Source organism: Halichoerus grypus, chromosome 13 (genome assembly GCF_964656455.1).
Source record: "Halichoerus grypus chromosome 13, mHalGry1.hap1.1, whole genome shotgun sequence".
NCBI classification, from domain to species: domain Eukaryota; kingdom Metazoa; phylum Chordata; class Mammalia; order Carnivora; family Phocidae; genus Halichoerus; species Halichoerus grypus.
The window spans coordinates 40095672-40110533 of record NC_135724.1 but is presented as its reverse complement, the minus strand read 5'-3'; the positions used below and the strand labels follow the sequence as shown (position 1 = coordinate 40110533).

Sequence of the window (14862 nt, the reverse complement as noted above, 5' to 3'; positions counted from 1 at the left end):
ATTTATTATTCATCTGGGACCTTCCTATTAAACCTTGTCTTCAGCCTGTGGACTTTTCTTTCAGCCTCCAACAAAGGATTTCATTGCTTTTGGAATTGAGGTGTGTCTAAGTTTTTACCTGGGAGCAAAAATGATGCAAGCATTTCTGGTGAGACCAATCCTTGGTTTAGGGTGGGGAAGAGCTGCATAACAGACTATCTGTAGACTCCAGGAAGCAGAGACGCTACCAAAGGGCTTTTCTTAGACATCATATGCAGACAGTTGGAAGGACTGAAGCAGCAGCTTCCTTGGATTTGTCCACCAGGGAAATCAGAGAAAATGACTTGGCTCCTTTTCAGAACATCAGGAGCTCTGGCTATTTTAATGGTAAGTCCAATTTTTTTTCAAATAATTGCAACTTTCCCTGTTTCCTTCCTTGTTTGATAATACTCTATTTGATTGCTGAATCCCTCTTATAAATTCTAAAAGGAGTGAAGTGGAAATAAACATTTTGGAATAAAATCATAAAGATTACCAATTTCCTCCTTTGGGTGGTTTTTATTTTTTTTTTTAAAGATTTTATTTATTTATTTGACAGAGAGAGACAGCGAGAGAGGGAACACAAGCAGGGGAAGTGGGAGAGGGAGAAGCAGGCTTCCCGCCTAGCAGGGAGCCGGATGTGGGGCTTGATCCCAGAACCCTGGGATCATGACCTGAGCCGAAGGGAGATGCTTAATGACCGAGCCACCCAGGCGCCCCTTGGGTGGTTTTTAAATGTTGTATTTTACATTGAAAAATAAATCAGAGAGAAATAGAATTTGAAAGTAGACATTTAGCATTTCTTTAGTTAATGAATTAAATAATCCTGATCTTAGATCTATTTTCCACAACACCTTCACTTTCTTCAAAGTAGTGCTTTTACTCATCTTTCCAATACACAAACTAAAACACATGAAAGAGAACCAGGTCTATTTTCCAAGGTTACATATCTCTTAAGCATATGCTAAGAACTGTACGTGCCTGGTCTTGATACCTGACATGCTTTTAAAATAGACAGACTGTTGAATTAAAATCAAAGCAATGTTTGACTCTAGAGAAGTTGAAAGAGTTATTAAGAAAACTATGTTTAGCCATTATGTGCAAAAAATATCCCAACTTTGGGGGGAAAAAGACATACGACATTTTAGAAGCCATTTTTTTTTTTTATTCAGGAGAATAATACTTCTGTTGGTTGAGAAAGATTTATATAATGTTATCTAAAAGAGAAGTGGGACCTGAAGAGCTAAGCACTAGCCAGAATGTTACAGACTAGTTTGTTCCTTAACTATGTTGTTTCAGTGAAGGGAAAAAAAAAAAAAGCCACAATTTTATCAGTTACATTAGGATATCAAAATAGTGACATATACCATAAATGAATATTAAAAAAAATTCCTAATACTAATTCCCACGTCATAATAAACTGAGTTGGCCTAGGCACCAGTTTCCCTCACCTCCTCAACTAAAAAAATTGAGATGATAATTGGATTTCAAGAAGTTTCAGGGAGATAGATCTTTAGAAAGAACTTTCTAAAAATTAAAGGTGTCTAAAATTAGAATAGGCTGCCTTATGAGCCAGAGTTTCCCAGCTTCCCCTCTCAGCACAATGTCCAAACAGAAAATTGTTATCTTCCCTTCTACTAGAGTCTATTTTTATTAAACAATGTAACAAATTGCTTTGGTTATCTAATGAGTTTATTTGACCCAAGAATGTTGTCAAGAGAAATGAGATAGTTGTATGATGTTCCCACCTTCCCAGATGGTCATTTCCAGACTAAACCTCAGGTAGCCTGATAATCCACATGTCCAAGCCAATGACCAACTCAGGAAAGGTGGCAGAGGGTGTCAGAAGGTGTCATAAGAGCACAGAATTGGAAGACCACAAGCGTAGGGGAGCTCTTTTCCCTGCTTTGACATAGACCATTCTCAAGTACCCCTCGGGTTCTACTAAGGGCTGTTTAAGTTAAGATCGTTATACTAAGGGCTGTTTCATTCATCTTTATATCCCTAGTGCCCCTATAATATCTCTCTTACAGTGGACACACAGTTGTTGGAAAAATAAATAGATGAACAATTAAACAAGGCCTCTCTAAACTCTGACTTCCCACAGTGCCTCTATAATGCTGGTCATGAAGGAAATTATGAAAAGTAAGACATCTTCTTCCCCTTAGAAAAATTTTACACACACACACACAAGCTATTTAAACAACAGTATAACTTCACAGATAATTATTAAGCTGAATGGTCCAGATGTGCTCTGTCCAATATGGCAGCCACTGGCCACATGTGGCTAATAACCACTTAAAATGTGGTTGGTCTGAACTGAGATGTGTTGTTAAGTATAAAATATACATCATATTTTTGAAGACTTTGTATGAAAAAAAGAATGTAAAACGTCAACTTTTATGCTGACTACAATTAAAATTACAGTATTTTGGATATATTGGATAAAAGATATATTGTTGAAATTAATTTCACCTTTTTAAGCTTTTTAAATATATGAATATTAGGGGACGCCTGGGTGGCTCAGTCAGTTAAGCATCTGCCTTCGGCTCAAGTCATGATCCCAGGGTCCTGGGATCTAGTCCTGCATCGGGCTCCTTGCTCAGTGAGGACCCTGCTTCTCCCTCGGCCTATAGCTTCCCCTGCTTATGCTCTCTCTCTTTCTCTGACAAATAAATAAAATCTTTAAATACATAAATATATATATGAATATTAGAACATTTAAAATTATATATTTGGCTCGCATTTGTGGTTCTCATTATATTTCTATCAAACAGTGCTTGTCTATTATTAATGCTGTTAGTGGAATGCAGTATCAGTCAAGAGTGAGGTCAGAAAACAAGGCTCCATGGACTAGGTGAGATTTGAGCTGTTTTTTGATTAGTATAGATGGGCCAAAGGGGGATAGCCTATATCCTCAGTTGTCAGACCAGCACGAGCAAAGGAAAGCGCAATTACGGCATTTACCTAGGGGCAATGGACATACTGGTTTTGCTAGAATGACAGTTTGCATTGGACATGAGTTGGAAAGGTAGGTGAGGGTCAGATTGAAAAGCATACTCCATGAAGGCTAATGGAATCCTTTTAGAAGCAGGGAGCCACCCCAAGTTTTGAAATAGTGTGGTAAGGGAAAAAAAAAAACAAAGTTTTTAAAAGCATTGTGGAGTGGGAATGTACATCTTTTGTTGTTGAAGGGTGAGGTCTGAAAGTTGGAAGACATAATTGGAGGTGTTGAATTAATTCCACCATCCTATGACCATAGGAGGTTGCCTAGAGAAGTGAGATATGATAGCAAAGTCACAGGCTTCTGTCTATGCCTGTATGACTGACTCACTCCAGGCTTTGTTTCCTCAACTGTCATATGACAATAATCACAGTACTCTGCCACAGTAAGAATAAAGCAGCAACATGTATGTTGGGGCACCTGAGTGGCTCAGTCAGTTAAGCATCTGACTCTTGGTTTCAGCTCAGGTCATGATCTCAGGTTCATGAGATCGAGCCCAGCATCGGACTCCCCGGGCAGTGGGAAGTCTGCTTCTCTCCCTTTCCCTCTGCCCCTCCCCATGCTCCCATTCTCTCTCTCAAATAGATAAATAAATCACTTACTAAAAAAGGCAGCAACATGTGCAAACAAGTGCTCTGGAAAATATAAAGTGCTTCTTTGTAAGACTCCTATCATTTGCAATGTTTACATTACTAATACAAGTGATTCTTGATAACTTCTTAGAAGTCTGCCTTACTATTTTAAATGACAACCAACACCAGTTTTGATAAGTCAAGAAAGGACCTACATTTTTCTTGAGTGAAAGAGCATATCAAACTATATCTTACATTTGTATAATAGTGGGTGTGAGAAAACAACATTTTCAAACTTGGAGCATTACTCAAAATTTCAACTGTCCAGTCTTTTAATTACTTGAGAGGTGAAGGCATGGGGAACATCTGCCTATAGTCAAAGAAAAATTTAATAGGTATAAGTTTCCTGTGCATGTTTGATCCATTTCACAAACACAAAATAAACATTTGGGGGGAAAATTTGTGATTGGAAAATACTTATCTTTGGAGATTTAACCTTTTTAAAATAATGTCTATCCTCCAAGGAGACCATTGTTCAGTGTTTTATAGTCCACAAAATCTGCAACACAGTTTGTCATATAACACTTCTATTAGTACCTGGACAGTAAGCTATTTAATTTCATACTTATTATATTATGTAAAAATTTACTCACTACAAAGCTAACATCAATGTTGGAAATCCAAAGATTTTTAAAGCACAAAGTTTTAAAGAAATTAGTAGTGTTGGTATGGAGAAAAAGAGAGTAGTTTAAATATCAAGTTCTGCATTAGAATGTGTTCTAAACATAGCAGAACTATCTTCAACAACCTTCTTCTATAGAACATATAAAAAGTAAAATTTTAGAAAAAATAATTGTAAGTAAATGACCCAAATTTTTTCTATTGAAATGTAATTGACATACAATATCCTATTAGCTTCAGGTGTACCTCATAGTGATTCAATATTTTTATGCATTACAAAATGATCTCCATGATGAGTCTTAGTACCATACGAAGTTGTTACAACATAATTGACTATATTCCTTATGCTGTACATTACATTCCCATGACATATTCATTTTATAACCGGAAGTCTATACCTCTTAATATCCTTCATCTGTTTCACCTGTCTCCCAACCCCTCCTCTCTCTGGTAATCAACAGGTTGTTTTCTGTATCTATAAGTCTCTTTCAGTTTTATTTTGTCTCTTTATTTGTTTTGCTTTTTAGATTCCACATATAAGTGAAATCATGTGGTATTTGTCTTTGTCTGACTTATTTCACTTAGCATAATACCTTCTAGGTCCATCTATGTTGTCACAAATAGCAAGATTTCATTCTTTTTATGGCTGAGTAATATTCCATTGCGTGTGCGTGTGTGTGTGTGTGTAATATATACGTTATATATGTATATATCACATCTTCTTTATCCATTCATCTATTGATGGACACTTAGGTTGATTCTATATCTTGGTTATTATAAATAATGCTGCAATGAATATAGAAGTGCATTTATCTCTTCAAACTGATGTTTTCATTTTCCTTGGATAAATATACAGAAATGGAATTGCTGGATCATACAGTAGCTCTATTTTTAATTTTTTGAGAAATGTCCACACTGTTTTCCATAGTAGTTGTACCAATTTATATTCCCACCAACATGAGGGTTTCCTTTTCCCTACATCCTTGCCAACTCTTGTCATTTTTTGTCTTTTTGATTACAGCCAGTCTGATGTGTGTGAGGTGTGAGATGATATCTCATGCATCTCCCTGATGATTAGTGATGTTGAGCATCTTTTCATGCCTGTTGGCTATCTGGATGTCTTCTTGGAAAATGTCTATTCAAATCTTCATGTTTTTTAATTGGGTTTTATCTTATACTAAGTTGAGTCCGTTCTTTATATATTTTTTGTATTAACCCCTTATCAGATACATGACTTGCAAATGTCCTCCTGCACCCAGTAAGCTGACTTTTTGTTTCACTGGTGGTTTCCTTTGCTGTGCAAAAGCTTTTTAGTTTGATGTAGTCCCACTTATTTTAGTTTTTGTTGCCCTGGCCTGAGGAGACTGCTCCAAAAAAATATTGCTAAGACCAATGTCAAAGAGCTCACTGCCTATGTTTTCTTCCAGGAGTTTTATGTTTTCAGTTCTCACATTCAAGTCTTTAATCTATTTGAATTTATTTTTGTATACGATGTAAATTGGTGGTCCAGTTTCATTCTTTTGCATATAGCTGTCCAATTTTCCCCACACCATTTTTGAAAGACACTGTCTTTTCCACATTGTATATTCTTGCCTCCTTCATTATGGATTAATTGAACATATATGCGTGGGTTTGTTTCTGGGCTCTATTCAATTGATCTATGTGTCTGTTTTTATGCTCATACCATACTGTTTACTATAGTTTGGTAGTACAGTTTGAAATCAGGGAGTATAATACCTTCAGCTTTGTTCTTTTCCCTCAAGATTGCTTTGGCTATTTGGGGTCTTTTGTGGTTCCATAGAAATTCCAGGATTCTTTGTTCTAGTTCTGTGAAAAATGTAAGTGGCCCAAATTTTTAACAGAAGGAACATCTTTGAGGTATCTTTCCTTCTCTTAATTGATGAAACAATCCGGTTTCGAGTGCTAATAAATATATGAAAATAAATTTGCTCCTAAATAACCTCTCCAAAAGTTAAGATTCTAAATTCAGAATAAACTTGCCAAACAATTCTGGCCAGTTCTGCCTGACTTGAGCAAATGTCAGGAAAGATGTAATTACATCTACCAATTACCACTCCCACTTGCTTAATACCTGAAACTGGTTTCCATTTGGAGCCAGAATACTTAGTGTCCCATGTGGTTTCTCATAAACCTCTTAGCCTTTGGCTCTTCCTTTCCAGTTAAGAGTCAATCTGATAGCCTAAGGTAAGGGTTTGTTTTGGGAAGTTCATCACAAGAAATTTATATGGGCAACTGGTTACTATCCATAATTACACTATAAATAATTTAATCCATCTAATATGCACACTTTTCTTACTTTGGCCACTGCACAGTTGGCTAGGCTAAACACTGCACAACTCCAGGAGACACATTCACATAAACTACAATGTGAACAGTTCCCCCTGACGTTGTGCAAGGAGGAACCCACACAACTGTACAGTGGAACACTGGTTCTTGACTCTTCCTGATGCTCAAGAAAGAGAAAGTTCTTATGTGCCTTGACGTGAATAATAATAAAAGGTCACTTCATAGTAAAATGACTCTCTTACACCTTTTATTAAAGTTTGGTGATTGTGCTCGCTTCGGCAGCACATATATTAAAGTCAGGTGACAGAAATGATTAACACTTGGTAAGCACTTACTGTGGACTAGGGCTCATCTATGTGCTTTAGACACATTTAATCCTCACAATAAACCTATAAAGTAAGTAGAATTATTATCCCTATTTCACAGATGAGAAAATTGAAAGATTAAGTAATGTTCCCAAGTTAGGCAACCAGTAAATGGTGAGACTGGGATATAAATTCAAGATTCAAGATCTGGTGTCCAATTTTGTATTACTACACTTGACTGTATCCTACACAGCATTTAAAATAAGCATTTGAGAATATCCAATTTGTTGAGAATATTAGAAAGAGAATATGTTCATTCTCCATAGTTTAGAATTTGTCCTTTCTTTGCTTCCCAGGAAAACAGAAATTATGCCTTAATGTCTATTAGAAGAATCCTTCTCTGTGGGGCTAGTGCAAACATGATTCATATTTTTGGGATGACTCTTTCCAGTTTTCCTGTAAAGGGAAGGGTGCCTGGCCCAACCCTCCCCTCACATATAGCTGAGTCGTCCTTATGAAGTGAGAAATTAGTGCAATTACGACAGTGCTCGGGCCTCCCCTCCCAAGTAACTCATGACAATGTTTAATAAAGAGAAGCAAAGCTGTAAAATCACTTTGAGACATGTTATAACCATATGCAATGGTCCCTTTTCACGACAATTTGCAGACCCTTTGAAATAAGGATTTCAATGAAATTTTTAGAATGCAAGCGTCCTGGCATCCTATGTCTGTTGTAGTTACTTCTTTGGTTCAGAGTTCCACCTGCCTCTTTATTATAGCCTTCCAAAGTAAACAATGTAATAAATCTACATTGTTTCAGCAGTAACCTCCACCATTGCCAGGAAGAAATCTAAATTGACTATCATATGACTTTCTTTCTACCACTAGTTTTTTCTATTTATTTATGCCAACTTTGGCTAAAATCTAATGATGATGTACACATCATCATTGTGTGTGTGACTTTGGAGTCAGGCTGCAGAGGTTCAAATCCTGGCTCAACTAGGGCTGTTGGGGGAGGCAAAGTACTCATTGTCTCCTGGCTCCATTTCTTCATCCACAAAATAGAGTATAATAATAGTATCTCCATCAGCTGGCTACTATAAGTATTAAATGAGATAATAAATATAAAGATCTATAAATAGCAACTGACACAAAAACCATAATAAACTTTAACTAGTAATATTGATCTAATTCTTTTTCTTCTGATTTATTTTTCACAATCCTTTCCCTACCAGATTCTCTTCACATCAGATAATCAGCAGGTCAGCAAATATTTATTAAATATCTGCTGAGGAAAAAGTTATAACAATTGCAAGAAAAAAATAACAGAAACACTGATCCAGAAAGTTTACAGTTCTCTTGGCTTAACATCATAATGTACATAAAGCAATGAGAAATAGTAAATCATGGCAAACTCTTATGGGTTAAACTGCATGGTACAAAATACGTGTTGAAAAAACTCAGAAGAGAAGACACCAGTAAGGACAGTTTCGTGGCAATTGTTGGAACTTGAACTGATTATAAAAGATGAGCAATATTTAAGTGGGTAAAGGGGAGATATCACCTTACCAGTTAGAATGGCTAAAATCAAAATGACAAGAAATAAAAAGTGTTGGCAAAGATGTGGGGGGAAAAACCCTTGTACACTGTTGGTGGGAATTGAAATTGGTACAGCCTCTGCAGAAAACAGTATGGAGGTTCCTCAAAAAATTTAAAACAAAATTACCATATGATCCAATAATTCCATTATTGGATACTTACCCAAAGAAAACAGAACATGATCATGCATCCCTATACTTACTTCAGCATTGTTTATAATAGCCAAGACATGGAAGCAACCTAAGTGTCCATCTACAGATGAATGGATAAGGAAGATGTAATGGAATATTATGCAGCCATAAAAAGGCTGAGATCATGACATCTGAGACAACATGGATGGACCTAGAAGGTATTATGCTAAGCGAAATAAGTCAGACTGAAAAAGCCCAATACCATATGATTCCACTCATAAGTGGAATCCAATAGAAAAGGAAAAGGAAAGGAAAGGAAAGGAAAGGAAAGGAAAGGAAAGGAAAGGAAAAGAAAGGACAAACAAAAAGTAGAATCAGACCTATCAATACAGGGAACAAACTGATGGTTGCCAGAGGGGAGAATGGCGGGGGGTTGAGCAAAATGAGTGAAGGGGGGGTGGAAGATACAGGCTTCCAGGTATGGAATGAATAAGTCACAGGAATAGAAGGCACAGCATAAGGAATAGTCAGTAATATTGTAATAGCAATGCAACAAGACACATGGCAGCTACACTTTTGGTGAACATAGCATAATGTATAAACTTGTCAAATCACTAAGTTGTACACCTGAAACTAATATAACATTGTGTGTCAACTATACTCAAATTAAAAAAAAAAAAAAAAAAAAATGCATTCCAGGTAGGAAACAAGATGGAAAGCGACACAAATGAAGATCCCATATGTTCTTGAGAAAGTAAAGAACCTAGACTGCCTGACTTCATTTATCCTCATTTAATTTTTTCAGATCAGTGTGAAAATTAAGCTCAACATTTAAGGTGAAATAACAGGGTAGGGATTAGCAGGTCCACGTCCCACATAAACAGTACTTGTGATTAGAATAGCGTATCCCCAACTTTTATGTTCCACTCTCTAAACCTGACTAGTTCTATTCTATCCTCTCCACTGTCAGACAACTAAGAAAGTGCAGGTAACTAATAGCTTATCACAATGATGCTCACCACTGTTTCCTAAAGCAATATCTCCCATGGTTCTTAGAAAGTCTTTATGGAACAGCCAAGTAAAATATGTCTGGTTGCTGCAACTGGCTGTTAGGCACGGTTTTGCATAATTCAGTAGATTCTTTTGTATACCATTAAAACTCTGTAGTCAGATTAAAAAACTGGAAGAACTTGTTTATATTGAGAGTATTTTCTTTTTCCTGAGAGGATTTTACCCTTTGAATACTGCTTCCCCAAATTCACTTCTTTTGAAATAGAAACAAGCTACAATATGAACAGGATTATCTTATGCAATTACTTATTTGAAGAATTCGCTTTTAACTTGACTGTATTTAAATGTCTACAGGTGCTCATATTGGTTCATGGAGAACTGCGAATAGAGGTAAAGTATGAAAAAGTTTTTTGTAACTAAAATGATAGTTCAGTTCAAAAAATTAAAATTGTATTGGGGAAAAATAAATATTTTTTTAATGTTTAAAACTATTAAATAATTGTGAAAATAAAATTAAAACTAACCCAATTTTAAATACCAAGAATGTATAAATGTCATTATTACACTTTATCTCATGCATTCTTTCTTATTTTAAACAAATCAACAGCTTTTTAGTAAACAGGTCCTATGTGCCTAGAGCAGTGAGATATTATGGAATATATAAAGGAAATATAAAATATGATTCAATGCCAATATTAAAAATCATATGGTTCTGTAATTATTTTAGATATTTAATGTTCCTTCTTTGCTTGACAAAGTGTGAGGTCAAGCAAAGTAGACATTCAACAGTCCTAGATACCATGAAACACAGGGGCCTCTGAACCTAGGTGTTGATAAGCAATACTCAAAGCAAAAATTTCCAACAATGCGCATAATAAAATGGGATACCTTTTCACATAAGACAAAGGGCCAACACGGAGAAGATGATACTGCAGTACAAGGCAAAAGGAGATACAAGCGTGAATGGGTGAAATTTGCAAAACCCTGCAGAGAAAGAGAAGACAACTCGAAAAGAAATCCGATTGCCAAAGTAAGTCATATCAGCAGGGGCAATGTGAGGTTTTAGAATAAATGTAATAGATGTAAATTAAAATAATATGGCAACTCCATTTATCAAAATGTAGACTGGGGAGTGCACAGAACAAATAACCTGGGATCTTCAACCAAAAAAATACAATAGGGAGGGAGATGAAGGAACTATGGCTTCTAGAGTAATAAAAAATAATTAAGAGACAGGTGGACCAACTTCAATGAATATGCCTTATTTAGATCTGGATTCTAGCAAACAAATAGAAAAAAATATATGGATAAGACAATAAGATAAGTGGTTGGGGGTCCATGTATTCATAATGATTAAAACTGGGTGATGAGATATACCAGGTTCATTACTAACCTAACTTTATATATATTTGAAATTTTCCATATTAAAAAGCTTGAAAATTATAATAATAAAAAATAAAATAATAAATAATAATAAGCAATTTATTTTAATAAATATTTTTAACACTTACTGTATAATCCCTTTCCCCTTTTTCTCTCCAGCTCCCCCTATTTAAACTAAAATAAATGTCTTTTTCAAAAAAATGTTCTCTGTTAAGGAAAGGAGCATTCAGAAGTAGTCTTGTCAATATTAAGTATCCATGACTTTCTCTCAACCTTTTAACATCACCATGGTGGCCATAATCTGGGCAAACATTCTAGAGCCAAATGATTCATGCATATTGGTCCATGCTGGTCAATAGAAACAACAGTTTGAAATATCTCACATTCCCAGTATTCATTAAGGCAAAAGTAACCATCACAGGGTCAGAAAGAGTGAATAAAATAAACAGAAGACTTAAGACTATGAAGGTAGAGAAAAGGGGAAGGAAAAGGTCTGATTGCTGATCACATTCACATTTTGGGTATTTGGGGCTGCAGATTACTTCAGATTTCCAAGCAACCCAGAAAATTACCTACCGAATTTCTGGAATGGGAATTGATCAACCCCCTTTTGGAATCTTTGTTGTTGACAAAAACACTGGAGAAATTAACATAACAGCCATAGTTGATCGTGAGGAAACTCCAAGCTTCCTGGTAAGTTTGTGTCCTCACGATTGGGCACCCTTGTTTGTGCCCGGTGGCTTTACAATGTGATACTCTTCTACTGGTTAATTTAGAAGAAAGATCAGTGCACGAATCAATCCACCAATAAATAACAATTTTCGTCACTCTTTTAAAGAGCCTTCACTTACAGTTGTGCCCCTGAAGGAATATACCAGGAGGGTGCAGGAGTAGGCATTGAAATCCAACATGCATCCTGCAAAGAGCATCACCCTCTTTGTACCATAAGACAGTACCAGCCTGGAAGAAGGGGCAGCTTGCCTAACAGGCCTGCCCAGTGTGGGCACCTTTTCTTCCTTTATGTACTTTTTGGGGAAACATTTTCCTTCTGTGCACAAAAAGTCTGTACATGCTAGTAGAGCTTTATTTCTACAAGTTTTAGTAGTATGCAAACTGAGTTTGTAGAGTAATAAGTAACAATTCCCTCCTTTTTCTAGATCACGTGTTATGCTCTAAATGCCCTAGGACAGAATGTAGAGAAACCACTTGTATTAACAGTTAAAATTTTAGATGTCAATGACAATCCTCCAGTATTTTCACAAAGTATATTCATGGGTGAAATTGAAGAAAATAGTGCTTCAAGTAAGTCTTTTACATTATCTACCACTTTTAATTTTTTTTAATTTTAAAATACAGGTATCACTATAGTATATCATTTTTATAAGCTAATTTATTCTCCTAGTTTTATCAGTAGTTTTGCAGAAAAATTCATCCAAATATCCTGGGTCTTCCTTTCTAATATTTGTACTTGAGCTAATTATCCACTGCCACTGTATTTCTAGGTCGTGGTCCTGTTATCAAGTCAATAGTATCTTACTCTCTATATGTAAGTCACATGAGTACCTGGTAGTCATAAAACTAAAGGGGTGGCCTTAGGTAGCCTGGATGCATCAGCTAGACTTTTTTAGATTATAAAGGACAGAGACACACTCAATTACTTAGATAATTTGGGGGAAGGGGAGAGTGACAATGCCACCCATCAAGGGAAGAAATAAAGACAGAAAATAGTCTCAACTCCAACACAACCAAGGCTTAAGGACAACAGAAAGATTTTTACAGAAGGCAGCACAGTTCCACCTGATTAAGAGGGACAGTAAGAGATACTGCAAATGACATGTAATTTGTTTTTGTGCATAACAGATTTAAGATTTTAAAAAATAAAGGTCAATTTGAAATTGTGTTGAATATTTAATGTGAAAAGAATGTCAATTCTTACATATTCTTTAATGAGCTTCTTCTGTATTCCTAGACTCACTGGTGATGATATTAAATGCCACAGACGCAGATGAACCAAACCACTTGAACTCTAAAATTGCCTTCAAAATTGTCTCTCAGGAACCTGCAGGCACACCCATGTTCCTCCTAAGCAGACACACTGGGGAAGTCCGTACTTTAACCAATTCTCTTGATCGAGAGGTAAAGCAAGGCACTTGGGCACATTCAATAATAAGATCTGATTGTAACAAAGCCGAGAGAGGTGACCCCATTTTACCTGAGAATGAAAGGAGAAAGGAAAAGAAGTTCTCCATACTCAACTGGGCCAATCTAGGGAAATTGTTTGCATTTCAATATGATCCTGGTGGGGTGAGATGTGTACCTAAGAACTGTACAATCAATTGTACCCTAAACAAACAAGTATCAGCATATCAGTGGGAGGTCAAGTGGAAGGTAAAAGAAGGCATTGAGGCATACATAGACAAAGACTGAACTGTGACTAATTCCTTATTTGGTGGAGGAAAAGGAAATTTCTCAGACAATGGAAGAAATTTCTCTCTGGAATAAAGCCTTCTCTGATGTTACACTTTTTCTACTAACTAGTTTTAATGTCACCCTTGCTTCCAGAACACTAAAGAATCCCCTTTTTCTCTTCCCCATCGTCCTACCACCATAACTACCATCACCACCACCACCATTTTATCACCATACAATACCCTGTCAGACTTTATATTACTTCTATGCAAATGATTCTCCAAAAAGACCAATAGGAAAGCTCTGTAAGTAAACTTCCCTCAAATAAGCATCCCATCATCCTCACAGCCCGTTTTTGCTCCAAGTGTACTTTCTTGCCCTAAGAAGCTCACAAAAAAGAAACCTGGTCTAGCCCCATAAAAACTTGTCCAACTATCCAGGACCCCAGATGCCTCCTCTAGGCTGGACAATGGAACAGCTCATATGATCCTTCTAGAGAAGAATATTTTCACCTCTTTACCCATAGGAAGCAGGTAGTTGTTATTTGTATTCCTGGCACTGGAGATTAATTATTTTTCTTTATTTTTCTCCAAATTTAGCAAGTTAGCAGCTATCGTCTGGTTGTGAGTGGTGCCGACAAAGATGGAGAAGGACTATCAACTCAATGTGAATGTAGTATCAAAGTGAAAGATGTTAATGATAATTTCCCAATGTTCAGAGAATCTCAGGTATACCTTGCCCTCCTTGAAGAATAATTTATATATATATATATATATATATATATTTAGCTTATATTTTGCCAATCTAATTCAGTATTTGCCTGTTCCTGGCTTCTATTTAAGTTCTCTGCACTTTTCTTAAAAAAAAATAAGCTTTTGTCAAATATAAGAATTTAGTAACCAGCAAGAGGCAACACATAATTTGAGAATTAATGGTTAATGCTATTCAGAATAAAATATAATCTCTTTAGATAAAACCTGACAATAACTCTCAAATTCTGCTTCTTTCCTTTTTAGTATTCAGCACATATTGAGGAAAATACTTTAAATTCTGAGTTGCTACGATTTCAAGTTATAGATTGGGACGAAGAATTCACAGATAATTGGCTTGCAGTGTATTTCTTTACCTCTGGAAATGAAGGGAATTGGTTTGAAATACAAACTGATCCCAGAACTAATGAAGGCATCCTGAAGGTGGTTAAGGTAAAGCCTATTTCCCTTCCATGGTAAAAATATTCCATATTAGCCCAAACTATCATTTCTACAAATAAACTTTATTCACTTATTAATAATAATACCACTTCTTTACAGAAAACTTAGAAAATACATAGAAGTAGATAGAATTTTTTAAAGACACACACATAGCCCCACTACCTAAGGACAGCTTTTTTAAACATGTTGATTTATTTCCTTCCAAGCTACCCTACTTTCTATAGTAAACAC

The 14862-nt window shown here is 35.9% G+C and overlaps 1 protein-coding gene across 1 annotated transcript in view; it reads left to right on the top strand.

The window, feature by feature from the left end:
- Positions 1–216: 216 nt before the first annotated feature.
- Positions 217–14862, top strand: part of DSG3 (desmoglein 3) — a 31351-nt gene continuing 16705 nt past the window's right edge. The window contains exons 1-8 of the mRNA XM_078060470.1: positions 217–366; positions 9983–10018; positions 10530–10658; positions 11549–11704; positions 12169–12313; positions 12981–13147; positions 14020–14148; positions 14437–14622. Of these exons, the coding sequence (XP_077916596.1) occupies positions 319–366; positions 9983–10018; positions 10530–10658; positions 11549–11704; positions 12169–12313; positions 12981–13147; positions 14020–14148; positions 14437–14622 (996 nt within the window). The 5' untranslated portion in view covers positions 217–318. The remainder of the gene's footprint in view (positions 367–9982; positions 10019–10529; positions 10659–11548; positions 11705–12168; positions 12314–12980; positions 13148–14019; positions 14149–14436; positions 14623–14862) is intronic.